The 27,026-nt window shown below is 58.9% G+C and overlaps 2 protein-coding genes across 4 annotated transcripts; both read left to right on the top strand.

Moving 5' to 3' along the window:
* Positions 1–1,215: 1,215 nt before the first annotated feature.
* Positions 1,216–18,305, top strand: Atp13a2 (ATPase cation transporting 13A2). Of its 3 annotated transcripts, none has more exons than XM_023565739.2 (29): positions 1,216–1,385; positions 6,445–6,539; positions 6,619–6,801; positions 7,009–7,067; positions 7,181–7,289; positions 7,445–7,524; positions 8,429–8,506; positions 8,659–8,728; positions 9,517–9,651; positions 9,736–9,802; positions 9,877–10,008; positions 10,760–10,915; positions 11,575–11,685; positions 11,768–11,814; positions 11,906–12,094; positions 13,077–13,283; positions 13,405–13,500; positions 13,579–13,735; positions 13,822–13,942; positions 14,020–14,144; positions 14,772–14,932; positions 15,054–15,170; positions 15,257–15,336; positions 15,986–16,138; positions 16,209–16,305; positions 17,058–17,281; positions 17,369–17,520; positions 17,632–17,801; positions 17,894–18,305. In XM_023565739.2, exons 1-29 carry the CDS (start codon positions 1,376–1,378, stop codon positions 18,032–18,034), a joined length of 3,522 nt encoding a protein of 1,173 aa, XP_023421507.1. In that variant the 5' UTR covers positions 1,216–1,375; the 3' UTR covers positions 18,035–18,305. The 3 variants fall into 3 exon arrangements, with proteins under 3 accessions (XP_023421507.1, XP_063091669.1, XP_063091668.1); XM_063235599.1 differs by having other exon boundaries at positions 13,029–13,283; positions 17,706–17,801; XM_063235598.1 differs by having other exon boundaries at positions 13,029–13,283.
* Positions 18,306–21,105: 2,800 nt separating this feature from the next.
* On the top strand, positions 21,106–26,316 carry Mfap2 (microfibril associated protein 2). The gene is made up of 9 exons (XM_003471386.4): positions 21,106–21,185; positions 23,061–23,135; positions 24,422–24,508; positions 24,671–24,697; positions 24,798–24,878; positions 24,997–25,041; positions 25,358–25,445; positions 25,611–25,684; positions 25,854–26,316. Exons 2-9 carry the CDS (start codon positions 23,099–23,101, stop codon positions 25,955–25,957), a joined length of 543 nt encoding a protein of 180 aa, XP_003471434.1. The 5' UTR covers positions 21,106–21,185; positions 23,061–23,098; the 3' UTR covers positions 25,958–26,316.
* Positions 26,317–27,026: the final 710 nt, after the last annotated feature.

Genomic DNA, 27,026 nt, shown 5'->3' with positions numbered 1-27,026 from the left:
TGGCTCACGCCCAGCATCCCGGCTCCTAGAACAGTGCTGGTCAAGGGGCTTTTATTTTTATTTATTTTTTATTAGTAGTAGTATTTCTGCTTCTTTTTGAGACAGGGTCTCACTCTGTAGTACAAACTGGCCTTGAACTCACTATGTAGCCCTTGAACTAGCAGCAATCTTCCTGTCTCAGCCTCCTGAATGCTGGGATTACAGGTGTGCACCACCACACCCTACTTGGGTTGTTTTTGTTTTTGTTTTTTTGGTTTTCTTTTTTTCCTTTTTCTGTACTATTCTGTTAAGTCCAAGTCCTTTAAAGTTTTTATTTTGAGACAGGGTCTTGCTAAATCACTAAGTTGCCCAGGCTGGGCTCACTCTTGTGAGCTGTGATTACAGGCCTGTGACACTGCACTCAGCTTTCTCGGCTCCTTTGAGGGGTTTCTGTGCCCCCACTTATGGAAGTGTGTCTTTGGGTCACACCCTGAGGCTTCTAGGCTTGGTTATGCTGCCACCATCTCCCTGGCATTTTCAAGGCCACCTCCAAGTGCCTGTCCCTGCATCCCAGCGCCCCTGTAGTGTGTGTCAGCCCGTGAGTCTCTGGGCAGGTGTGTCTTCCTTCTCCCACATTTACCCAGAGCCCCGGCACTGTCCCAAGGACTTTACATCCGTGCTCTCCAGGGGGCCCACAGTAAGCAGGCGGTGCTACTGTCACTGTCATCCTGCAGGTTAGGAATGGAAGCCAGCGAAGTTCAGTAACTCACCCACAGTCTCACACCCTACAAGAAATGGAGTTGCATAGCTTTTTAAAAGTATGTGCTTAAAAAAAAAAGTATGTGCTTATGATACATAATAATTACATAATTTTGGAATTGGTACATACACATAATGAACCTTAATCATTTTTGCTTTTCCATGCCCATCACCCCTCCTCGATACACACTTTTTTTTTTTTTAAAGAAAGGGTCACTGTCCACATATTGCCCAAGCTGGGCTTGAACTCGCAATCCTCCTTCCTCTGCCTCCCAGAGTGCTGAGACTGCAGGCGTGCGCACCACGTTGGACTTATCACCCATAGTCCCTGACCACTGTGGATGCCGCCGGGCTCTGTGGGCGAACTCGGTGCACTCTCACCTGTCTCCCAGCCCATCGCCTCTGCCTTCGGTGGTCCCGGGATGGACTACAAATCCCGGCAGCCCCTGCGCGGCTGGGAGGACGTATCCGTATCGGCGGGTGGGCGGGGCAAGGGGCCATAAGGCGACTGCAGTAGCTGGACCGCGCCGGCCGAGCAGGTGCCACCCCCGCTCCCGTTCCTCGGGATCCCGCCGCCCGGACCGCGCCCGCAAGAGCCTCGCGCACTCCGGGCCGGCGATGAGCGCGCGGAGCCGCTATGAGCTCAGGTGAGTCCATGCGGGGTCCCAGGAGGACCGGCGACAGCCCCAGCGCAGGGCCGCGAGCCGGGGCCGAGCACCCTGGGCTTCCTCTCCCTTACGCAGCCCCTTTCTTGCTCCCGCACTGGGCCGCCGGGTCCGAGGATCCCTACAGCCGGGAACCTTCCCACTGCACTGAATCAGGCCCGGGCGGAGTGACGAATGTCCGGCTCGGGAGCCTTGCGCCATCGTGAGCCTCCGGGCAGTGACCCTGTCAGCCGAATGAATGGGGCGGTTGGCCAAGTCTCAGGAGTGCCCCGGTGATACTGGCTTTGCACTTGGTTCCTGCCTCCGGTCCGAGGAAGCCTGTCAGCCTAGATCCTAGAGCCACACCCTCCAGGATCTCCATCGCAGGCCTGGTGTCACAGGTCCCCCTTCCAGAATTCAGTACAAATCCTCCCTGCTGCTTAGGAGCCCTATGGCCCTCCTCCCCAGAGATGTGCAGACCCCTGCGTGGCTGTCTCCCTCCACTTCTCCCCCGGAAGCCCCGCAGCCCAGGGTGCAGCCAGGGGGAGGGGGAGGAGAAGGGCCGGTGTGCAGCTCAGCGGCCGAGCATCCCCAGCCCTGCAAAAAACGAAAATCAGAAAAAAATAAAGCAGCCCCTGGACTCCAGGCCAAGATCATTTAGACTGACACGAACACACCCACCGCACACCCACCGCGTTGTGGTGGAGGATGGACAGACGCTCCTTGCACTGGGGAGCCGCTGTGAAATGGAGCAGCTGCCCTGGACCGCTGCCAGGTCGCCGGCAGGAAGCAGGGGCTTCTGCAGGAAGTAGAAGGCCCCCAGATGGCTTTGACTCCAGCCCTCTGTGCAGCAGTGCTGCTGTCATTGTCCCAGCGCTGTGAGCTCACACCAGTTTCCTGTCCAGTCTTTTTATTTTTGGTACCAGGAATCAGCTAAGACCAGGCTCTTGCCAGGCAAGTGCGGTGCCACTGAGCTGTATCCCTTGGTCCTCCTGTCCGGTCTTGGCCACACATAGCTGTGGCTTTTTTGTTTGGGTTTTTTTTGTTTTATTTTGTTTGTCTTTTTGAGACAAGGTCTCACTGTGCAGTTCAGGCTGCCTTGAGCCCTGACTAAACAATTCTCTTGCCTCAGTCTCCCAAGTGCTGGAATTACAGGAGTGCACCATCACGCCTGGCTTTTACCTGTGTGATTTTTGTGCATGATACTCAACCTCTCTGAGCCTCCTTTTTTTCTTTTTTCTTTTTCTTTTTTGCAGTAGTAGGGATCAAGTCTGCAGCCTGGGTATGCTGGGCAAGCTCTGCCTTAGAGCCCTGGGCCTCATTTCAAATGGGAATCGTAGGGCTTCCTGTGGCTGGCTGTGAGGATGAAGGGAGGATGTGTTCATTCAGATCCACTCATTCCCAGCTGCTCGCCCTTGCAAGCTTTTTCTTGTTTTTCTTTCTTTTTGAGATATAACTCTTGCTTTGTATCCTTGGCAGGCTTTAAACTCACTATGTAGACTAGATTGCCCTCTAACTCTTAGTGATCCTCCTGCCTCAACCTCCCCAGTACTTGGATTACAGGCGTCTGCCACCACACCCGCTTCCCCTAGCAAATTATATGAGCTTGGGTGAGGGCCCTTGTAGCTGTGTTCTCAGTTTTCCAGAGAGTTAAAAGGCCCCTGGCACTGCTCGCAGTCTCTGTGCTACCCAGCCTGTGCGGGCCTGCTCTAGGCTGGCCTGAGCTGGTGAGAACCCGCCCACCTCCCTGGGGCCACCCTGCGGGGCTGAGCCAGGAGTAAACAGGCGAAGCGGTGATTTGACAGGTGCCCAGGCTTGACTCTTGCAAAGACTCTGTAGAGGTTGCCCCAGATGCGGTTTCCTCCTCCTGCTTGCAGGTTCCTCCGCCCTCCCCTTGCCAAGGTTGTGTGGGAGTTTAGGAGTTCCCAGGGAAGGAACACTGCTTAGATCCTGGGGTCTACGACCAGGGCTCTTTAGGAAGCCCTGCACACCTCTGCACGGGACCCTCGGGCCTGGCATTCCTGGCTTCATGCCCTGCTGTGTCTGTGAGAGATACGCATTCATTGGTTCATTCAGCACACAGCTGGCACTGTGAGCAGGGCCAGTCACACTATGGTGCCAGCCCGATGAGACAGGGTGGGGAGAGAGGACCTGGGAAAGGCTGGGTGTTTTTCAGCTTCAAGACCAGTTCTTGGCTGTCACTGGAGAAGAAGGGACCTCCCCACCCTCTAGCTTGTTGTGTTCTGGGATCAGATGAGATCAGAAAGGTGCTGGCTTCTCTCCCATCCCTGCGCCCGCAGGAGGCGCTCAGCTGCAGCTTCTCATGGTGACAGACAGAAAGGGAGGAGAGCCTGGGAAAATGGGTCAGAGCAGAGGCCACGCCCTCCCGGGGAGGGTGCCGCCCTCCACCCCCATCCTCCAGGCCAAGGCCTCAAGGACTTGAAACACCCAGCTGCTGGGGCTGCTGGGACTTCCCCATCTCAGTGTGCTTGCAAGATCTGTGATCAGCTTCCTAGAGATGAGAACTGCAGGCCCAGGGAGGGGAAGGCGCCTGCCTTGCCTTGAAGAGAGCCAGGGGCACACTTAGTGATGAGGACGCTGATGATGTGTGGCTGTGGGGGCAGCTTTGCCTCTCTGTGCCTCAGTTTCCCAGGCTGTAACACAGGAAGGAAAGTCATCCCTGATTCATGGGGCTGTGGGGAGAAGAATGAATGATGATTGCATGGAAAGCTCCTGGAATGGGACCTGCCTGAAGCCCCTGGGGACTGGAGAACCGCTTTCCCTGTCCTTCATAAAAATGTCCCAAACACAGTCCTGGAAGGTGAGAACTCCCTTAGGGTAGGTACCCTTCTTGGGCTATAAAGGGCCCTGGCAAAAATCTCATGGAGACACTTGTGCCACCTTAAAAGATTCAAGAGCCAGGCATGGTGGCACACGCCTGTAATCCCAGCACTGGGGAGGCTGAGGCAGGAGGGCTACATAGTGAGGCCCTGTCTCAAAAACAAAAACAATGCCCCCCCCCCCCCCGCAAAAAAAAAACAACCAAGGAAGGCCTGTGGCTTGCTGGTGACCGAAGACCTGTACACCTGGCCTTGCCAAACAAGGAGAATTGTCCTGGATGCCACTCCTCTGCTTCATCCCAGCTCCCACCACAGGCTCTGAGCCAGGAAGCAGAGGAAGCAGGGAGCTGATGTTCTTTGTCCAGCCAACCATGCCATTGCTGTCCGTGTGTATCTGTCTGTCTGTCTGCCCTGAAACCAGCCTCTTCCTGGAGCTGGGATGGCTGCTGTTTGTTTTCTGAGCAGCCAGTAACCAAGAGCAGGTCTGGCCCCTGGCACATTCCACTCATTGGCTTCCAGGTTATCAGTTGAAGGAGGTGTGCAGAGTCCCAGTCCTGGCTCCGACCTCCCAGCTGCAAAACTGACCTGGGAGCCTGTGTTCCCTGAGCCTTGGTCCCCTGCAGTGCTGCAGGGAGGGTCCCAGAGCAGCTCGTCCCTGGGAAGGACTTGGCAGAGTCACGCGCTCTTGCTGTCCGCATGGTCAGAGCGATTATCAGCAGACAGGAGAGGCCAGGGTGAGCCGGGGCCCGGGCCGAGTCTCAGCCTTGGTTTGGCAAAGTCAGCCTCAAGCTAGTACAGGAAATCTCAGTCCCACTCAGTGCCCAGGCAGGTAAGGGTGGGGACACTGGTCAGGGCCCTGAGACTCAGCACACGAGAAGCCGGTGAGGCGCCCGCCAAAGGAATGCAGCCAGACATGGCCGTCTTGAAGGTCCTGACCCAGAACCTGCTGTGCCCTCACCCAGGCTTCCTGGGAAGATGAGCGCTGGAGGGCCTGTGGCTGGAGTCGTTACCCAGAGGAGCAGAGCAGAAAGAACAAAGAAGCTGGTGCCCTCTTGGCATCCAGGCTGTTGTACCAGTCTAGGCCACCAACACCTAAACGCAAAACAAAGATCAACAACAAAAACCCAGCGTGGAGTCAGCTGCCTGGGCTCGAGTCCTCGAGCTGCCTGCCGTATGCTTCCTGTGAGCCTCTGACCCTCTGTAAATGGCCATAACTGTGTCATCCGACCATATGCAAAGGGTTGGGAGCAGAGCCCCACAGCAATGAGGCGTGTTAACTCGTGATTTCTTTGTGTGTGGGGGGAACACTGAAGGACACCTCCAGTCCCTGCAGTTGGGCACACAGGAAGCTGTTTGGGGACCGAGCAAATGAGGGATCTCAATGTTGTGACTGTAGCGGTTGCTTGGGACTCTCTGGCCTTGGCTGGGAACTGTCCAAAGGCCACAGGTTAAGGGGTGAAGATAGTAGGGAGCCCAGAAAATCAGAGCCTGCTCTGCATCTGCTCCATTTCACCACAGTAATTGTTGGGGGCCTGCCTAGCACCTGGCCAGTTCCAAGGAATCCAGCCACAGGATGCACTGGGCCCCTGCACACCCCAAGGGTCCTGCAGGTGACCCAGGATGTCCTGGCGCGGAGCAGGAAGCCCCACCCTCTCAGTGCCCAGAACACTCATGGGCTTGCCCTGCTGGGACCACAGCCCTAAGACTGTCCTTAGCAGCCTCAGTTTGCCTATCTGCAAAAATGGCTTCACAGGCCTGGCTGTCGTCTCTCTGGACTTTTCAGTGTTTCCGCCCCAGACCTGAGCTGAATGGGACCTCGCAGGCTGTGCCCCAGAGATGGGCAGCCGCATGAGGAAGTATCTTGCTGCGTAAGGACTAACAGTGACCAGATAACAGGCCCAGCAAGGCCAGAGCTGCTGCATCCACCAGCCCCAGTCACACTACCTTTCCAAAAGGCAGACAACCAGCTGCACACATGGTGGCTCACACCTGCAAACCCAGCACTCTGGGAGGCTGAGGCAGGAGGGTCACAAATCCAAGCTTAGACTCCAGACAGATGACGGCCAGCCCTGTAAAGCAAGACCTTGTCTCAAAAAAAAAAAAAAAAAAAGCTGGGGATGTAGCTCAGCGCAGAATTCCTGGGTTCAGTCTCAAGTAAGGGGGGCCTAAAAAGAAAGAATAGGAAATTCCCCCCAAACGCTGTTTCTCCTTTCTGCCCACAGACAGCAGCCCTCTCATGGGCAGCCCGCCCGCCAGCTATGGGACCCTGATGACAGGGACGTCAATCGGTCCCCACAGCTCCTCAGCTTCATCCGTGGTACGTGAGGAGCCCCGGGCACCCTGGCCGCCCCTCCCGCCCTGGCCCCAGCCCACCGGCCTCTCGCCTGTGTCTGCAGAGGCTCAGTGGCTACTGTGGCAGTCCCTGGAGGGCCATCGGCTATCACGCCGTGGTCTGGGTGCTGGCTGGGATCCCCTTGCTGCTGTTCCGCTGGAAGCCCTTGTGGGGGGTGCGGCTGCGGTTGCGGCCCTGCAGCCTGGCCCGCGCCGAAACTCTCGTCATCGAAACAAGAGACAAAGAGGTGAGAGGCGGCCTGGCCTGGGGCTGGAGAAGGGAAACGGAGGCCAGGGGGCATGCATGGGATGCCAGGGTGGCAGCCTGCCGCTGGCTTCCTGCGGGAAAATTTTCACGGGGCTCACCCTGCCTCTCCAGCAGGGGCTACCTATGAGGGAGGGGACTGGGACGGGAGGGTCCCTTCTAGGACTAAGGCCAGACATCTGTGTCCCAGGATAGCTCGTGGCAGCTCTTCACCGTCCAGGTGCAGACTGAGGCCATCGGTGAGGGCAGGTAAGGCAGCCCATTGTCCCATCCAGGAGTCTGAGCTGGCGCCTCCGTCCTGTTGGGGCAGGGGGCTCCGTGGGGACGAGGAGCTGCAGGGTAACCCTCAGCTTCCTCCCCAGCCTGGAGCTGCCCCTGCAGGCAGAGGATGGCCGCAGCCAGGTGGCCGTGGGGGCAGTGCCCCGGTCCGTGTGGAAGGATACAGCCCAGCTCCGCAGGAGGGAAGAGGCAGTAAGTGGACAGCCACCTCCTAAACAAGTCCTTGTCCCTCCCTGGGCCCAGCTGCACACTGTGCCAGAGGAGGGTTGGTTCCCCTGCCCCCACCCACCCAAGACCCTCTCCGAGGACCCAAGGCCACCTCCTACTGGCCTCCACTCTTCCCCCAGAAGCGGGTGGCGCGGTATTACCTGTTCCAGGGCAGGCGCTACATCTGGATCGAGACCCAGCAAGCCTTCCTTCAAGTCAGGTAGGTAGGCGCTAGGGACAGCGCCACCCACGTCTCCTCCCACAGCGGGCTGGCTTGGGTAGAGCGGACAGTGGCCTGGTCTTCCCTCGGTGTGCCGTGAAACCTGAGTGGGTCACGGAGCCTCTCCAGGCCCAGTCCTTAGGCTGAAAATCAGGGGTGAAGATAATTCACGCTTCCTGGAGCTCTTTTGAGGTAGAACATGAGAATTTATGCAAAGCTGGATGTAGCTGACCGCAGGTGGCTACATAGCTGTGACCAGCATACGTAGCCTGGCAGCCCTTGCGCTACCTGCAGAATCCGACAGTGACCCCAGGCAGCACTGGGGAGTGCGGCAGGAGAGGGGTGTCGGGCCAGTGCCACCGTGAGCCCCAGGAATGCAGTCCCCAGAGGGTCTCCTCAAATCAGCAGAGCGCTGACCTCCACCTCTGGGAGACCTGCCTCCCCCAGGGAGAAAGGGGCGGGACACTTACCCATCAGTTCCAGCTCCCCTGGGGGATGCGGCTCTTGCAGACTGTGTGTGTTCACCTGCCAGAAAGGGCCCCACCGGGCGGGGATGGCACCATCGCCCCCTGCTGCCCAGTGAGGAGAACAGCAAGTCCAATGTCTCAGTGCCCTGTTTTGAAGATGAAAAACTGGCCCAGAGAGGTTAAGTGACTTGCATAAGTGTCAGTAATGCTCCTGTTGCTAAACACTGCTCATGTCACCCTTATAATTATCGTCATGTCATTGGTCTCCCTTGGCAAGACGGTTGGAGAGAAACAGGAAGAAAATAGAAAGTTGAGCCCCGAGTTTCTGGCAGGAAGTGCTTTCTCAAGGGAAGGCAGAGTGGCAGAAGTGGGTGGGGGGCTGGAGCCTGGGGCAGAACTCAAACCCACAACACCCGTGTCCCCCCTCCCGCTGCCAGCCTGCTGGACCATGGCCACACCTGTGACGACATCCACGCCTCCCGCTCCGGCCTCAGCCTCCCAGACCAAACTGTGAGGTGGGTGCTGGCCCGGGTCCCCGAGAGCTAAGGACCCCCACTTCCCACAGTGCCTTTCCTGGGCCTCAGTTTCCCCAGCCTCACAGCCCTAGGAGAGACCAGCTGTCACGGTACCCTTCCATCTGACAGCTCGGCCACCAACCCCCTTTCAGGAAGACGATTTTCGGGCCCAACGTGATCAGCATACCGGTCAAGTCCTACCCGCAGCTCTTGGTGGATGAGGTAGGGGCACCCCTGCGCCTTGCACTTGCTCTGGCGTGGATTTGCTGTGTGTGCTTGACTTTGGCTTCCTTCCTCTGGGACACTTCACAGTGACAGGTCAGACAGCTGTCCCCTTCTCCAAGGCAGGTAGTAGAAAGTTGTCTCAGTCAGGTCGGCCTGTGAGAGACCAGAGCAGGGCCTTGGAGGATCCACGGAAGCCTTGGGCCAGAGGCAGGCAGAACCATGCAGCCTGATACCTGCACAGTTTGACATACTAGAGCCTTCCCGGACCTAGAGCCAGGGTCCTGGGTGTAGGGACCAGGCCCATACTCTACACATGCAGAGCCCAAGAGTCAGGACGGGGACAGGACAAAGGCAGAGTCATACAGGAACAGAGGGAAGCCAGTGACCTGGACACATACAGAGTAAAACAGTGTTACAGCAGACACCGTGAAAGGCAGGAGCCTGCGAATCTGGCTGCTATCTCCCACAGGCTGCCTCAGGAGCTGGATGGTTTTAGGCCAGTGCCTCAGCTTTCTCATCTGTAAAATGGAGCTGAGGGCACCCATCTGGTAGAACTGTCATCAGGATTGTATGACACGTAAGGCGCTTAGTGCAGGGGCTCAGCAAACACCCATGTCCTCTTTAGCCTGGAGAAGAAGCAGGCTGCTTCAGGGGCATCCAGTTGGGCACCAGTGGGAGCCAGGGAGAGGCCTGATGGCCATCCTCCGGCAACCCCTGTGCCCTCTACTCCGGTGGCCCGTGCCAGGTTTGCCCAGGGTCCTCATGCTGCCTCCCGCCCCTCGCAGGCACTGAACCCCTACTACGGCTTCCAGGCCTTCAGCATCGGGCTGTGGCTGGCCGATCACTACTACTGGTACGCCCTGTGCATCTTCCTCATCTCCGCCGTCTCCATCTGCCTGGCCATGTACAAGACCAGAAAGGTGAGCAGGCAAGGCCAGCAGAGACGGGCAGGACCGTCCCCCAGGGGCTGCCACCCTCCTACCCTCTCATCCCCCTGCCCACAGCAAAGCAAGACCCTGCGGGACATGGTCAAGCTGTCCATGCGAGTGTGTGTGCGCCGGCCTGGGCGAGGTGAGGGGCCGAGGCTGGGAGGGGACCAGGGAGGTGGCCGGGGAGGAGGCCACACTGAATCCTCCCACCCTCAGGGGAGGAATGGGTCGACTCCAGTGAGCTGGTGCCCGGAGACTGCCTGGTGCTGCCCCCGGAGGGTGGGCCAATGCCCTGTGACGCTGCCCTGGTGGCTGGCGAGTGCATGGTCAATGAGAGCTGTCTCACAGGTGAGTCCAGCCCCCGCCCAGCCTCTATCCTCTCCCGGCCCCCAGCCCCTCTGCCTTGCGTCAGAAGTTTTAGCTTGAGCCTTTTCTTTTTTTTTTTTTTTTGTCTTTTTGAGGCATAGGGTCTCATTATGCAGTTCCAGAGTTTTCTTTCTTTTTCCTTTTGAATAACAGTCCTGGCGTCGGCACTTGTTAACCCCACACCCTTGGACTGCATCGCTTAACTATCTGTGACTCATTTTCTCATTCTATAAAATGGGCTCTCAGTCTCTCCCGGATAGGCTGTGTGGAGTGCCCAGAGCATGCAGGGCACAGAGGAAGCCCCAGCATCTGTGAATTGTCCATGGCAGCCTTCCTGACCTAAAGACTGCAGACCCTTGGGAGACTGGTGCCCAGCGTGGTGGGGCATCAAACACCTTTCTCTGTGCTCGTGTGCACCAAAGTGAATACACTTCCGGTCTGACACGTGGGCTCATGCTCCTGCACTGTGCTTCTGAGCAGCACGCATCCTGGGCCCTTGCCCTCACAGTGCCCCCTCGAGATGCCTAAGAAGCCGGGGTGCTAATAGATAGTGACCCCCCTTTTTTTTTTTTTTTTTTTTTGCAAAGGATCACTGCTCTGCCAGGCAGCCTGTCCAGGGCTGCAGAGAGGTTAGGTCTCATCCTGTGTAAATATTTTGGCTGGTTTGACTATAAAAGCAGTATGAGCTTGTGCTGGCATAATTATGATACACTTCACACCATGTCCCTCCCAGGGGAGAGCGTCCCGGTGCTGAAGACAGCCCTCCCGGAGGGGCCCAGCCCGTACTGCCCAGAGACTCATCGGCGGCACACGCTCTTCTGCGGGACCCTCGTCCTGCAGGCCAAGGCCTACGGTGGACCCCACGTCTTGGCAGTGGTGACCCAGACAGGTGCATATGAGGAGGCTGAGAAGAATGCTGGGGAGGTATCACAGGGCAGGGCGGGCCCCGGAGCCCTCCACCCCACACCCACCCTGCCACTGCCCTCCTGAGGGACCTGGGCAAGTCCCACACTATGTGGACCTCTGTGTCCTCCTGTTAATAACAAGAGTTGCTCCAGGCTGGGACCAAGCATTTTGATGTCCACAGAATCCAGCAGGGACTATAAATGCCCCGGGCATGCAGTAAAGAGTCCACTCTCAATCCAGATTGTAAGGGAAAGGGTCCTTTTTTTTTTTTTTTTTTTTTGGTCTTTTTGAGACAGGGTCTCACTGTGCAATTCAGGCTGGTCTTGAGCTCACTTTGTAGACTAGGATGGTCTCGAACTTGCAACGATCTTCCTGCCTCAGCCTCCTGAGTGCTGGGATTACAGGCATGAGCCACCACATCCGGCTAAGGGCCCTATTTTTAGATTCTGTCCACTGATGCCATGTTTGAAACCCCACAAAGGCTGGGCAAGGCCTGTGGGCCACCATCTGACCCCAAATTGGGTGACAGCTGACAGTGTGAGCATTGTGTCTTAGCACCCCAGGGTGCAGTTGGGGTGCATGAAATGGGGAACCCCGTCCTCACACGGCTTTCCTTGCCTCGGTTTCCCTATCTCCTCCCAGGGTTCTGTACGGCTAAAGGGGGCCTGGTCAGCTCCATCCTGCATCCCCGGCCCATCAACTTCAAGTTCTATAAGCACAGCATGAAGTTCGTGGCTGCCCTCTCTGTCCTGGGTGAGTGGGCCCCTGTACCCCGCTCTGCCGTCGGCTCGCAGCCTGGGACTAAAGTCCCATTCACCCCTCGCTGTCTCCCCAGCTCTGCTTGGCACGGTCTATAGCATCTTCGTTCTCCACCGCAACCGGGTGAGCTGCGGGGACTGGGATCGGATTGGGGGGACCATAAGCCAGCTGTGTCAGCCCGGGCTGCCCCAGAGCTCACGGTGCTTCCTGCCAGGTGCCGGTGAATGAGATCATAATCCGGGCCCTGGACCTGGTGACGGTGGTGGTGCCACCCGCCCTGCCGGCCGCCATGACAGTGTGCACGCTCTACGCCCAGGGCCGCCTGCGCGCGCAGGGCATCTTCTGCATCCACCCGCTGCGCATCAACCTGGGTGGCAAGCTGCGGCTGGTGTGCTTCGACAAGGTGGGGGCTGCTGGCGGGCGGGCTGGGGACAGGGACGAGCACCATCCACCTCTGGGTGCAGGCAGCACCATCCTTGGGGGCTGCACCCCACCTTCACCTGCTCAGGGTCCAGCAGGTGAAACGCCCGGACTCATATTTTTATTTGTTCAAGATTTTGTGGGGCCCCGCTCTACACCTGGGGTTCAGCAGTGACCGCAGATATCCCCACCAGCCACCACGCGCTCCCTGCCTCCCCTCTGCAGGCTGTCGCCCACTATCACACCTGTCAGCTCTGTGCCCTCCCAGTGCCTCCCTAGCTGGCTATTTCTGGTGTCTCCTTTGCTTGATGTGGGTGGCTTCCCAGGAGACAGTGGCTTCTCAGGAGATAGGGCCATGTCCCCATGCATGTTCCCATGTGAACAGTACACCAGGCAGCGAGCCCGCAGGAGGAGAGGTGGCACTGCGGTCAGTGGTAATGGCAGGGACACAAACTCCGAGAGAACAGCTGGGGCTCCTGTGGGCAGGTCCTGCAGCAGCACCTTGGTGACCTGGTCCACAGTGAACGGTGGGGTGGCAGGGTGAGAGAGGTGGCAGTGCCATGGGTGCCAGAGGCTTTACACTGGACAGGACAGGGAGCACTAATTGAGGAGGGACAAGGTCAGAGTCACAAAGCTCCAGGCTGGTGCAGAGCCAGGTGGGCATCGGGGCAGGGGGGATCCCCTAGGAAGGGCGAGCCCTGGCTTATCCATCCTTCAGTGAGTAGATGGTGTGCTGCCCATGGACAGGGACCCAAAGCAGGGGCCACCTGCCCCAGGCTGGGAAGTGAAGAAAGATGACTTCCTAGAGGAACTCCAGGCACAGAAACCAAGCAGGGGTGATCCCAGCAGTAGGAACTGAATGTGCAAAGGTCCTCAGGCAAGAAAGAACCTCTTCCTGGCTCCTGCTCTGGTTCCAGGGCCCCCAAGGTAACCACCCAGAGGAACCTGTCTTTGTCCCTCCACAGACTGGCACCCTCACTGAGGACGGCTTGGATGTGATGGGGGTTGTGCCCGTTAAGGGGCAGGTGTTCCTCCCGCTGGTGCCAGAGCCCCGCTGTCTGCCCATGGGGCCCCTGCTCCGAGCCCTGGCCACCTGTCACGCTCTCAGCCGGCTCCAGGACACCGCAGTGGGTGACCCCATGGACCTCAAGATGGTGGAGTCTACTGGCTGGGTGAGAGGGCCACCCCATCTGCTGTATAAGAAACCACCTCGGCATCATAACTCAAGGCTCCTGCTGCCTCCTTCCCTGGACCGAGACCCCCAGCTGCCAACCTTCTCTGCCTGCCCTCCAGGTCCTGGAAGAGGAGTCAGCCACCGACGCAGCACTTGGAACCCAGGTCTTGGCAGTGATGAGACCCCCACCGTGGGAGTCCCAGACAGGAGCGGTGGTGAGCCATGGGGTTCCTGCAGGGGGCGGGCCCAGGGGTGGCCTGCACAGCCAGCCCTCAGCTCCTCCCACCCTGCAGGAACCCCAGGTGCCACTCAGCGTCCTGGGCCGCTTCCCCTTCTCCTCCACCCTACAGCGCATGAGTGTAGTGGTGGCATGGCCGGGGGCCGCCCAGCCTGAGACCTATGTCAAGGGCTCCCCGGAGCTGGTGGCCAGCCTGTGCAGCCCTGACACAGGTGAGTGTGCCGTCGGGCACAGTGTGTGGGTGTGGGGGGGTCCTGCCTCTGCCTGCACCACCCGGTGACACTGCGTCTCACCATAGTGCCCAGCGACTTTGCACAGACCCTGCAGAGCTACACAGCTGCTGGCTACCGAGTGGTGGCCCTGGCCTGCAAGCCGCTGTCCATCGCCCCCAACCTGGAGGCCACACAGCAGCTGTCAAGGTGGGCCTGCCCGCTGTCTGGGAAAGGGGGGCCATGATCACTGTGTGACCTCTGACCCAAGGCTGCCCACCCCTCAGGGACACCGTGGAGCAGGACTTGAGGTTTCTGGGGCTGCTGGTCCTGCGGAACCTGCTGAAGCCACAGACAGCACCGGTGATCCAGGCTCTGCGGAGGACGAGCATCCGCACCGTCATGGTGACAGGTGCCATGGCCTGCAGGGCCCGAATCAGGAGGGCGGGATCTGCCCTGTCCTGGGCAGAAGGAAGGGGACCCTCAGCAGCCCCTCCTGGGTTATCATGAATCTCTACAGTAGTACAACTTGCAGATGTCCTTGTCACCCACAGCTGACTGATGGGGAAACAGTCAGCCGAGTGGAGTGACTTCCTCAGAGGCCAGGCATGGGTCAGTTCACTCAGGCTGGGGGACTGTTCTGGTTCTGGTTTCTGCTCCTGACAAATGGGGGTAATGATGTGACAGTCTCATGGCGCAAGATCCTAGCTGGGGAGAGAGCGGGAGCTCAAAGCACTGCTCCTGGTGCCCCAACCCCTCACACGCATGTGTGCATACACTGTCCACACACGTGTGTGCACACACACTGACCAGCAAAGTCATACGGCACTGCATGGTATCTGTGCAACTCCAGCCCAGTGTCCTTCCTCCTGGGACCTTTGATGCCTTCTTTGAGCCCCTAGGAAACGGAGGTCCTGACATGAGGCTCATTTGCCTAAGGTCACTCAGCTGCTGGTGACAGACAGGCTTCCTCGGCTTTCCCTTCTGCAAGGAGGAGTGCCTGGGTGGCTCTGACCTTGACTCTGTCCTGCTCCCCTAGGGGACAACTTGCAGACAGCAGTCACTGTGGCCCGGGGCTGCGGCATGGTGGGCCCCCAGGAGCGTCTGGTCATCGTCCATGCCACCCACCCTGAGCAGGGGCGCCCTGCCTCGCTTGAGTTCCTGCCCACAGAATACCCTGCCACTGTGAACGGGACAAAGGTGAGGCCAGCCCAGAGTTCCAGCTGCATCCCAGCAGTGACGCGACCCTGTGTCACCTGATCTGGACCCTAGCTCTGCAGCGTGGGCAGGGGGAGCTAAGCGGAGCTTCCTGGGCCCTCAGGATCCTGCCCAGTCAGAGAGCTACACGGTGGAGCCAGACCGCCGATCCAGCCACCTGGCCCTCAGCGGCTACACCTTTGGTGTCCTTATGAAGCACTTCCCCAAGCTGCTGCCCAAGGTAGGACTGCCATGAGCCTGGCCGTCCACCCACCCACCTCCCCGGCTCAGCCCTGGCCTCAGCCCTGCCCCTCTCTGTGCCCCCAGGTCCTGGTGCAGGCCACTGTCTTCGCCCGCATGGCTCCTGAGCAGAAGACAGAGCTTGTGTGCGAGCTGCAGAGGCTTCAGTGAGTGCTGGGGCATGGGGGACCCAGGGGTTCCTGCAGGGAGCTATCGCCCTTAAGACTCACCCAGAGGAGCTGGGGATATAGCTCAGTGGCACAGTACCTGCCTGCAAGCACAGAGTCATGGGTTCAATCCCTGGTACCATTAAAAAAACTCAACGCAGAGTTGGGAGTGGTGGCACACATTGTAATCCCACCACCCTGGGAGGCAGAGACAGGATGATTGCAAATTCAAGCCCAGCTTGGACAATTTGTCAGTTTAGCAAAACCCGTCTCTAAATAAAACATAAGACCAAGTATGGTGGCAGATGCCTGCAATGCCAGCACTCAGGAGGCTGAGGCAGGAAGCTTGCAAGCTTGTGCCCAGTCTGGGCAATGTATAGCTTAATTTGTTAATGTAGTGAAACCCTGATCCAAAAAGAAAAATGACAAAAACTGGAGATGTAGCTTAGTACAAAGGCTCTGGGTTTCATCCCCAGTATTAAAAAAAACTCCCAAGCATGCTGTCCTGGATCTGTCTGTCTGTGTCCTACCAAAAATAATTACGCCAATTTCCTGGGCACCATGTGGCACCTGGGCACTGGGGGTCTGCCCTCAGCAGCAGGCCTGGCGTGGGCTGGAGTCATTTCACAGCCACCCCCACTACCCCCAGGTACTGCGTGGCCATGTGTGGGGATGGTGCCAATGACTGCGGAGCCCTGAAGGCCGCCGACGTGGGCATCTCGCTGTCCCAGGCTGAGGCCTCAGTGGTTTCGCCCTTCACCTCAAGCATGGCCAGTATCGAGTGTGTGCCCATGGTCATCAGGTAAGGTGGACAGGGCTTGGGCTGGGGCATGCAGAGCCCAGGAGGGAGCCTAACCTGCCGCACTCCCTAGGGAAGGCCGCTGCTCACTCGACACGTCATTCAGCGTGTTCAAGTACATGGCCCTCTACAGCCTGACCCAGTTCATCTCAGTGCTGATCCTCTACACGGTGAGGTCCGCAGGGCAGGCGCACCTCGGTACGGCCAGAAGCCTGGCGGCCGGGACGTGGGCTGTAACATGGCTGTGGGGCTCCTGGGATGAAAGCGCTGGGCCCAGCCCAGTGCACAGTAGGTCTTCAAAGACAGCAGCAGCTGATGTGCTGACAGCTCGTCCCTAATTCCAGCAGCTCCCCGTATGGAGAGGAGACTGAGGCAGAGCCCAGGCTGGAGTGGGGTAGAGCTAAGTGCCCATTTCTCTACCCATTCCCCCAACCACTCTTGCTCTGATCCTGATCCTCCCCTGCTCAGGAGGGGCGTCCTTCTGCTCCCCGACTGTGAGCCCTGCTCCCCGCCACAATGCAGGTGATCCACAGTGCACACCTTGTACTTGGGTGCACTTGCGTCTCTCTCCTTGTATGTTAAAGTTCAGAGCTTGCTGGGAGCAGAACCACCTGTCCCCAGGAGCTGAGGGGCTGCAGGGCACAGCCTTACAGGTGGAGAAACCACCTCTTGGAGTTAGGACCCTAGGGTCACACCATGGGACAGAAAAGGGGACTCCCTGATAGCAGGACATACTTGCATCAAACTAGGGGGTCCCCAACGAGCACTGCCCCCATCAGACTGCCAGCTGGAAGGACGCTTCTCCCATCCCGCTGCTCAGGGACAGAAGTGGGGTTCCCCTGTCCAACTGGCCAGGAGCAGCCCTGGGGGTGGGCTAGTGCCAGGTCTCATCTTCTCTTCTGTCCTTCTTCCCCTGCCACAGATCAACACCAACTTGGGTGACCTGCAGTTTCTGGCCATCGACCTGGTCATCACCACCACAGTGGCTGTGCTCATGAGCCGCACGGGGCCAGCGCTGGCACTGGGGCGTGCGCGGCCACCCGGGGCCCTGCTCAGTGTGCCTGTGCTAAGCAGCCTGCTGCTGCAGGTGGCCCTGGTGGCTGGTGTGCAGCTGGGGGGCTACTTCCTGGCTGTGGCCCAGCCTTGGTGAGTTGAGCTTAGCAGTCTCCCTCTAGCTCTGCCCCTGTGCCCTCTGTATACACCCCTTCCCTGACCCTGGCCCTGGATCCCCAGGTTCGTGCCTCTGAATAAGACCATACCGGCGCCCGACAATTTACCCAACTATGAGAACACAGTGATCTTCTCCCTGTCCGGCTTCCAGTACCTCATCCTGGCCGCAGCTGTGTCCAAGGGGGCACCGTTCCGCCGGCCACTCTACACCAACGGTGCTGCTGCGGGGAGGAATGGGGGTGCTGGGCCAAGGTGGGAGGATGGGGCTCTGGAGAGGGGCGTGTCCTGGGTGTGGCTCCCTGGCTGATCAACTCCCCCGCCCTCAGTGCCCTTCCTGGTGGCCCTCGTGCTCTTGGGCTCTGTCCTGGTGGGCCTCATCCTGGTCCCCGGCCTCCTGCAGGGGCCGCTAGGGCTGAGAAACATCACAGACACCTGCTTCAAGCTGCTGCTGCTGGGCCTGGTCACCTGCAACTTTGTGGGGGCCTTCATGCTGGAGGTGGGGTGCAGACCACGGCAGGGAGGGCAGGAGGGATGGCAGGATCTGGGGCTCAGCCCCAGCTGCCCCTCTGCTCTCTGCTCCCCATCCAGAGCATGCTGGATCAGTGTCTGCCAGCCTGCCTGCGGCAGCTCCGGCCCAAACGGGCCTCCAAGAAGCGCTTCAAGCAGCTGGAGCAGGAGCTGGCTGAGCAGCCCTGGCCGCCGCTGCCTGCTGCTGGCGCCGTGAGGTAGCACAGGCTTTGGGCACCCTGGACACTGGACCTCCCTGCCTCTGAGCCACCAACAGGACCGTCTCTTAAGGGCCCACCGCTGTCGCCTCCTACATCCCTGAGGTTGGCTATTGTCACGCTCTGCCCCGAGACCGCCTGGCCCAGCCTCCTGCACCCCACTCCGGAGAAGTGCTGACTACTGTCCCCCCATTTAGGTCACACCATGTAGAAAAGGCAGCCACCAACTCAGAGCTGCTGTCAACGTAGCCAATAAAGTCAAGATATTTTCCTTGCTTGGCTGTGCTTTTCTAGGTGCCACACACCCCCAGTGCCCAGCTGGCACCCCCAGGTGGGAAAGTCCCCAGTTTTCAGATCACATTGGAGCACTGCCCTCCCTGGGCTTCCTTTCCTCCTCTCAAATGTCAGGTGGTATTTCCTTGTGCACTGCTTCATGTGATACACACACTGTCACCCGCCGTACAGCTGCAGGTGCTGCCCCTATCTGACACGGAAAGTGAGGTTGGAGGTCTCGGTCTGACCACTGTTCAGAGGTGGGGCAGGTTTCTGGACCCTACTTGAGTTCTCATCACACCCCGCCCCCCCTTGCCAGGGACCAAGTGTAATGGGCTCACTTCAGGCTGGTACCCGCTATGTGCCAGGCCTGTGAGGCAGTGCCCATCTTGTCCGGTGCCACCCCCAGCTTTTACCCCCACATCCCACGATGTGTCAGTGGCTTGTGTCCTCCCTCAGATACAACCCAGGCTCCGAGCCCAGATCTCCCAGCCAGAGCCATGTGCACCATCCCCGGGGAGGGCTGGGTGTGCCTGACCTCATCCTACCCGTGGGCCGCACGCCAGGCCCCTCTGCTCTGGGGATGCAACTTGGCCCAGCTGCCCATCTGGGCAGGAAAGACGGGAAAGAGGCCGCTTCCTGCCTTTCAGAGGCCCTGCCAGTCTCATTACTGGAACCCCTGGTGCAGCCCCCGGCCAAGAGGAGCTGGGAAAGGTTGAGTCAGGCTGGCATGAAGAGAGGTGGCGTGGCATGGGAAAGGTAATACGATACACGTATCCACTGGCCTTCTGCGCTGGGTACCAAATTGCCAGCCAGTGACACTGGGGTGGCAGAGACGCTGTTTAAGGAGAGGCTGGCAGAGGCTGGTAGAGAGGCCTGAGTCAAAGTGCTCCTCCATCCCTGGCCCACCCCTTATGCATCCCTTGGACTGGCACGTGCCAGGCTCCGGTTAATGCAGAACAGATAAACATGTTCGGTGTGGGCAGCTTTTAACCTTGCAGGAGAGCCTGGCAGGAAGGTACAAGTGCCACACCTATGGCACCGCCCAAACTGCTACTACTGTAGTTGGGTCCACAGGGCAAGGGAGTGAATAGGAACAGGGTCGGGACATTGGAGGTGGCATTTTGGGGTCTCAGTTTCCCCTCTTTGTCAGTGCCACCCAGAGGATGCCATTTCCACAGGGAGGTTTCTAAGGCCTCTGATTCACAAAAGTCCCTACTATATTGCAGTTAACACCAGGGTCAAGAGGAGGTACTCATCCTTGGCACAGTGACACATGTCTGTAATCTTAACACTCAAAAGGCTGAGGCAGGAGGTTTGCTGTGAGTTTGAGGCTAACTTGGGCTACAAAATAAGTTCAAGGCCAGCCTGAGCCATGTAATAATGAATCCCTGCCTCAAAAAAGACCCAAAAAAAGTAGATATTCGTTCAGGCATTCAGCACTGGGGAGCCAATGATGTACAGGACACATTTACTTCCTAATAGGACACCAAGCCCAGGGCAGGGAGCAGGTGTAATGGGACATCAGATAGCCAGGGTCTGAGTGGGGGAATCCAGAGTTCCTCCAGCCTGCAGCCTTCATGAGACCTGGATTCTGGTGCCACACAAGGCTCTTGCCTGCCTCAAATCAGGAGCCCTGTGACCTCCAGGACAGCCACCCACCAGTCTCCCCTGGGAGAACAGCCTGGGCAGCTCATTCATTCAGCCCTCCCCAAATGCCATTCTGAGCTTGGCATCGTGTCTAATGAGCAAAACTCCAAGATGAGCAAAAACAGACCTCGTCTCTGCCTTCATGGGGCCGACGCTTCATAATGCAGAGGGATGAGACCCAAATGGTCACAGAGCCAAGGCAATAGAAAGTAATGCTCGAGCGGGGGTCACAGGGAGGGAGGGCAGACTCATCTGGGGCAGGAAGATGATCTGTGACCCGGGGGAGAGGAGACCACCATCATGGGAGGTAAAGGGAGGCAAAGCCCCTGTGGCAGGAAGGGGCCCACTGTCATGGCTCTAAGAGGAGCCAGAGCCGAGCGTGGGAAGAGTGGAGTCTTTGGAAGTTCAGCCTCGGTCCCAGGTGCCACGGAACAGACAAGATTAAAGAGGGCAGGGCCCCCATTGGAAGGCCCCAGTGGGAGGTGACCAGCGTCCAGGCCAGAGGTGCTGGTACACATGGGAGCCCTGGACAGACCTACAAAGGGCAGTTATAGAAAGATCTGGGCAGGGTGCTGGGCGGGTTGCTGAGGCTGAGAACAAGGTAAGCAGGGCGGTTGCCACCCCAGCCACCAGGACAGCTCAGAGGGCAAGTCTGGTGGGGGACCTAGGAGCTCATCAGCTTGGACTTGGATGCTTGCTGGGTCTGATGCACTTTGGAGACATCGTAGACCCCGTCATAGACCCTGTGGGTCTGGGTTGAGCTGCGCGAGAAACCCGGGTTAGGGAAGCCCGAGAGGGCCTGGGCCTGGGCCTCTGCCGTGCAGTTGGAAGGCTGGAGATCTAGAAGGCTCCTTTGCCTAGAGAGGAGGAGGAATCCACTGACCCAAGGTGTCCCGGGACCTAGAGGAAGAGCCACGCTGTCTCTGCAGCCCAGTGGCCTTAGGGGAATGTGCTTGGGCGCTTGGGTCCCCCTCGGTGAAATGTGATAACATACTCACCAGGGGCGTGGCGAGGAGAAAACTGAGCATCGGGCCACCGACCACTTACTGGACCAGACATGGTGACCGATCCCGGGCGCCCCCGCCCCCGGTACCACTCCAAAGGGCTCGCGTTAGGACCCAGCGGCCGCGGGCTGGAGGCGGCGCCGGCCCGTCCCGTCGTGCGGGAGGGGGGCGCGGTGCGGGCGGGGGCTGGGGGCGCACTCGGGGCGCAGCACGGCGCGGACCGGGCAGGTAGGCGCGGCGGGCAGCGGGCCTCGAGCTGGGGGCGCCCATGGCCTCCATCCTGCACTGGCTGCCGGAGACCCCGAGCCTGGGGCCACTGAGCCAACGCTAAGCGGGGCTCCTGGAAAGTTTGGGGTAGCTTTGGAGAGGACATGAGTGGAGAATTGTGGGGAGCCGGAGCTTGGGAGAGCCGGGGTTGGGGTGTCGGGACCCGGCAAGCGGCTTTTGTTCTCCGAGGAAGTTGGAATGCGGTGGGTGGGGTGGGGGCTCCGTGGAGCGGTGGGGACAGAGACGCAGAGACAAAGAGAGACCAGAGACGGCCAGCGCGCGCCCCTCCGCGAGCCCCGGGCTGATTGCTGCCAGCTGTGCGCGTCTGAGCCCGCCTGGGGGCCCCTAGTCCTCCAGGACGCCCCGGGGTAGGCGGGTCGTGGAAGGGGCCAGAGCGGGGTGGGAAGGCCTCTTGGGCAGAAGGTCTTCTTGGCCTTCTCTGGTGTCCCCCAAGTCCAAATCCAGGAAGGCTTGGAGATGTCACTCTCCTTCATGGCCCACCCTACCCCGTGAGCCCCTTTGCCCAATAAACCTGGGCCTGGATGCTGGTCCTGGGGCAGGAGGACTCCAGGCAGGGGTTTGAGAGTCACCCCTAGCCCCCCGAGACCTTCTCATACCCCAACTCAGGGACGTTTGAGGGCTAGCTGCCTGGTTGCCACCAGCTGGGTTGGGGAGACGGCAGTCTCCTACCTCGAGGAGGACAAGGAGTCTCAGAATGGGGACATAGGAACCTGGCAAGCCTGGTGTCCCCGCCTCTGGCCCCCCATGCCATCTCCCGCAGGGAGGCGTTAGAGAAGCCTTGGAGTCAGGAGAAACTGGGGACCCTGTTTTTTGCCCCTTTCTTTGCCCTCTTCCCAGATTGCCAAGGGAGGCATTTGGTTAGCTTGGGGTGTTCAGTGATCTGGAATCTTCCTGTGTTGGGCAGGGAGGGGCCCCTGGATAGATGACTCCATGGACTCTGACCTCACAGCCGTCCCCACAGTAGGCCAACAGCCTCCAGGTCACCCTCCACTGGGCTGGGACCAGATGTAGGGATCTGCAGTCTCCGCCAAGGCCACTGTGTAGCCGACATAAGTGGCTGGTCTTGACCAGGAGCTCTTGAACTCCTGGGGAAGCCGAAGGACAATGCCCTTTCCCAAAATATTACACAACCCTTGTCACAGCATGTCAGGCCGGGCAGCACCCCCTGGCTGAGTGACATCGCTCATGCCCCACGCCCTTCCTGCGGCTACAGACAGATGGACCTCGGTCTCGTGAGTCTGGGATGAAGACGGCCAGGTCTTGGGAGGCCTTGAGTCTGGCAAGAGAGGCGTCTGCTGGGGGCTGGGAGCCCTGCCCAGGCCTGGCTGCTTTGGGGGCCCCTGAGGCCCGCGTGCATGTGGTTTCCTGCTGAGCAACATACTCAGGGCCCAGGGACTAATTGGGAACAGGTGGCCGGCCTGGCAGACACCCCGAGTGTAGGCTGTAATGAGGGTGAGCAGAGCTGCTGTCCCAAGGGTGCGCCTAGGGTCAAGGGTCCCAGTCCTGTGTTAGGTACCAGAGATGGCTAAGAACAGTCACAACTGGGGTTGAAGAGACATTAGAAATGTCCCCTTCCTGAGCAAGCAAGGTGGGACTTGGTCATTTGTCAAGATCACCCCGGGCCAGCCGAGTTGGAAATCCCTGCCCTCATGTCCTGGACACCCAAGCAGGACGATGGATGTCCCTCTGAAGTAGCCAAAGTGGCACCCCAGGCCCCAGCCCTCCAGGTGCCTGGTTGAATTAGGGGACAGAGGTAGGCTCTGCAGGCCTGGAGTGGGGGCTTAGGACACAGCCCTCCTGCTCCTCTGCCCCCAGCTGTCCTCTGACTCCACCCGGACTCCTCCTCTGCGGCCATGAGAGCTGCCTACCTCTTCCTGCTGCTCCTGCCTGGTAAGTGGGTGGGAGGCGATGTCCCTTGTCTGGGCCGGGAGTGGGGTTTGTAGAGCAGGGCCCAAAGTGAGTCTTGGTCATGTCTTGTGGCCAATACCCGCTTTTGCAGCACCCAGGCCCTCCTGCGTCCCTGGACCACAGACTGGGCTGGCCCCTCCAGGGTCTGGAGGCCTCTCCTGGGCCCCTCCCCAAGCCTTCTGCAGCAGCAGGCAGCAGGGCTCTGGAGGGTGGGCACACGCCAGGCACCGGGAATCCATGTTTACTGCCCCTCTGGGACCCAGAGGGCAAGTGTAGGGGCCACTGAAGCAGGGAGTCCAGAGGCTTGGGTTCTAAACACGGGGTCCTATGTACCAGTACAGTTTTTCCTCCCTGTTCCTGCGGATTGACCCGAGACCTTTGCACTGAGCTACAAGACCAGCCTTTTTTATTTTTTAGATAAGTTCTGGCTGAGTTGCCTGGGATGGGCTCAAACTTGCTTTCCTCCAGCCTCAGCCTCCGAGTGCTGGGGTTACAGATGTGTACCAGTGTGCCCTGCTACCCTATGTGACTGTGACCTTAAGGGGATCCTCATTGTGTGAAGTAGTGATCGTGGGGATCACAAAGGCCCTCAGATCATACATATACTCATTCCATTCATTCATTCATTCATTCAACAGATATGTCAATTTCCTATTTTAAGACCCTGGACATACAATAACGAACTAGGCAGATATAAATCCCTGCCCTCACCATGCTGTCAAACAGGGGGAAAGGCAAATATTAAGCAAGTAGATGTGATAAATACAGATGGTAGAGTGCTATGATGCAAACAATCTTGGCAGAGCTGGAATTTTAGGTGAAATTTAGGAGGCCAGGGAGATTCGTGTGTAAAAGTCTTGAGGCAGGCAGGAGCATGTGGAGTGCTAGGCCACAAGGGGAGAGTGGCGGGTAAGGTCAGGGAGGGACCTGGGACCAGGATACATACCGGCCTTTGGATCATGTTGAGCCTGAGTCTGGTTATATGAGTCCATGTTTTTGGGGGGGGGATTGGGGATTGAACTCATGACCTCGTACTTGCCAGGCAGGCGCTTATACTGGAGCCCCTGTTTGGTTTTTTGTTTTTTTTTTTTTTTCATGGGTACCAGGGATCGAACTCACGACCATGTGCTTGCAAAACAGGTGCTTATGCCACTGAGCGAAATCCCCAGCCCCATGGAACCCCTGTTTTTATAGCCTGCCTGTGAACTCCATCTCCCCTCCCCAGAAGCACTGTGGAGCCCCCAATGCTCTGCCTCCCCTCCCCCCAGGCCTGCTGGCTCAGGACCAGTATGACTTGGAGCCACTGCCCCCGTTCCCAGACTCTGTGCAGTACAACCACTACAGCGACCAGATAGGTAAGGACCATGCCTGCCACAGCTGTCCCCACGCCCTGCCGTGCTGCCATGTCAAGGCCTGGCTCTGGATGGCACGGCTGAGCCAGGGGCTGGGTGGGTAGGGTGAGGGCCTTCCCAGGCTGGGGATGGCCTGGTCCCCACCACAGCCACTTCTCTCTTCAGATGCCCCAGACTACTATGATTACCAAGGTAAGGCACTGGGGGCAGGAGAGGAGGCGCAGCCAGGGTTGGGGCTCCCAAGGGGACCCTGGAGGAAAGGAAGGGACCACCCTTATCGTCCCTGCTGCAGAGGTGAGCTCTCGGTCCCCGGAGGAGCAGTTCCAGTCCCAGCAGCAGGTCCAGCAGGAAATCATCCCAGCCCCCACGCCAGGTAGGTGCCAGGCCCAGCTTCCTGTCATCCCCGAGTAGGGGTCAGTACCGGGGTGAGGGTCACGCCCCTGCCCCAAGCGGGCCCTCCCAGCAATTCCTGCCGCCTCTCTCTACTCCAGAGCCAGGAAACGCAGGGACGGAGCCCACAGAGCCTGGGCCTCTAGGTAAGAGCTTCTGGCCCGCTGGCATGAGAGGGTAGATTGGGGGCCGGGGTGCTGGGTTAGATCATGTGGGAACCCGGCTCAGTAGCCATGCAGGTGTGAATGTGTGTGAACTCGTGGGTATTGAATGTAGGCATCTAAGTGTGGTTGTGGGCTGGAGTGGTACACAGCTGGATAGTGGAGCAGGAGGTCCAGGCCTGCCTGGCGGATGTGGGTAGCTGGGCCAGGTGGGTACCCTAACCTGCATGTGCATCTCAAGTGGGTGAGCTCAGGGGCAGCCTCTGTGGCTCTGAACCCCACATCTGGCCCCCGTCCCTAGACTGCCGAGAGGAGCAGTACCCGTGTACCCGCCTCTACTCCATCCACAAGCCTTGCAAACAGTGTCTCAATGAGGTCTGCTTCTACAGGTGAGTGGGGCCAGGGAGGCGGGCAGCAGCCAGAAGGGTGGAGTCTGGGGCCAGTGAGCCCCAAAGCAGAGCTCCACGGTGAGGATGACACTGCAGTGCCAGGCTGGGCCCAGGCTCTCCCAGTGGCCAGGTCCTCAGACCGCCCCTGGCTGTCCCCTTCCCCAGCCTCCGCCGCATGTACGTCGTGAACAAGGAGATCTGTGTCCGCACCGTCTGTGCCCACGAGGAGCTCCTCCGAGGTAGGAGGGCCTCCCCTGCCCCTCTGCCGATGCCCACTTCGCCACCCTGCCAGATCCCCCTCCGTGTCCATTCAATGTGGGCCACATGCCTGGGTCCCCCTGCCAGCATATCTCACCCTCCGAACACACATACACCCCCTGACCCTGCCTTCCTGCTGCCCCCCAACAGCTGACCTGTGTCGGGACAAGTTCTCCAGGTGTGGTGTGCTGGCCAGCAGTGGCCTGTGCCAATCTATGGCAGCCTCTTGTGCCAGGAGCTGTGGGGGCTGCTAGGGTGCAGCTGGCATCCTGAGCCCTGGGCCCTGCCTGACTGGTGCTTCCTCCCCGCCCCACCCCACTCTGGACTGCAGCCCTGGGAGGCACAGGCTCTGGTGCCCTGAGCCCCTCTCCCAGCCTGTGGCCACCCTTGGGGTGCAACAGGGGTCCTGCTGCTCAGGCTCTGCCCCCTAAGCAGGGGGCACCTAAGGCCTCTCTGTGGGACACAGGTCCCTGCCGTGCCTTTCATCCCCCCAGGACAGTCCCCTGAGGCAGGCTATGCTCCTCACCCCAGCTGGTCTGCCTGGATTTCCTATAGCTCCCCGGGCACAGATCACCTTTGTTTTATATAAAATTAAAGACCAGTTTTTACAAAAGATCCAGAGTCACTTTTTTGGTTCAGAGCACAGAGGAACCAACCTGGTGGCTTCAATACCTTCTGTTCCACCAAGACAGAATGGGGCTGTGCCAAGCTGGGTATGGTGGCACACCCTGTTATCCCAGCACTCAGGAGGCTGAAGCAGGATGATTGCTGAGTTTGAGGCCACAAAGTGAGTTCAAGGCCAACCTGCACTACATACTGAGACCCTGTCTCAAAACCCACCCCACAAAACACCAAGAACAGAGCTGTTTGTGGGAGCAGCCCGCCTTCCCCAGTCCCAGCCCCGCCTCCTCATGCAGTCCCTCAGCTCTGACCTATTCAGGAGGGCCATGACACCTGCCCCAGGGTGTGTGTTCACTCATAGCAGAAATAGAAGGTTCCAGAACACAGCTTTCTCACAGTCAGTGATGCTCACGGAGGGCCTGAGTCCTGCCACTCAACAGATACTTCCAAGATGTGAGGCAGAATGTAGTGCGGCAGTGCAGACACTGGGCAGGAGGTCAAGGTCGGTGGACTGAGCCCACAGACTGTTTCGGAAGGGGCATGGCTGTCACCGAAAGGGCAGAAGCAGGCTACCCGCACCCACGGGTCCCCACTGTAAATGACAGTGTCCACGCAGGATTGGTGTGAACAGGACTCTGCAGGAGGACGATGACCATATGAGCACACAGTAACCCTGCTGCTCAGCACCCCACAAGGCAGGCT

This window comes from Cavia porcellus, unplaced genomic scaffold, assembly GCF_034190915.1.
Source record: "Cavia porcellus strain 051 isolate PalLab524CR breed Dunkin Hartley unplaced genomic scaffold, mCavPor4.1 scaffold_25, whole genome shotgun sequence".
Taxonomy (NCBI): Eukaryota; Metazoa; Chordata; class Mammalia; order Rodentia; family Caviidae; genus Cavia; species Cavia porcellus.
This window is presented reverse-complemented; position numbering and strand designations above follow the sequence as displayed.

Coding starts and splice junctions, on each gene's coding strand:
- Atp13a2 (XM_063235598.1), top strand. Junction 12,095..13,028: donor GGCTGGTGTGCTTCGACAAG/GTGGGGGCTGCT, acceptor CTCTGGTTCCAG/GGCCCCCAAGGTAACCACCC. Junction 13,501..13,578: donor AGTCCCAGACAGGAGCGGTG/GTGAGCCATGGG, acceptor CCCACCCTGCAG/GAACCCCAGGTGCCACTCAG.
- Mfap2 (XM_003471386.4), top strand. CDS start 23,099: ATGAGAGCTGCCTACCTCTTCCTGCTGCTCCTGCCTG. Junction 24,879..24,996: donor CATCCCAGCCCCCACGCCAG/GTAGGTGCCAGG, acceptor TCTCTACTCCAG/AGCCAGGAAACGCAGGGACG. Junction 25,446..25,610: donor AATGAGGTCTGCTTCTACAG/GTGAGTGGGGCC, acceptor CCCCTTCCCCAG/CCTCCGCCGCATGTACGTCG.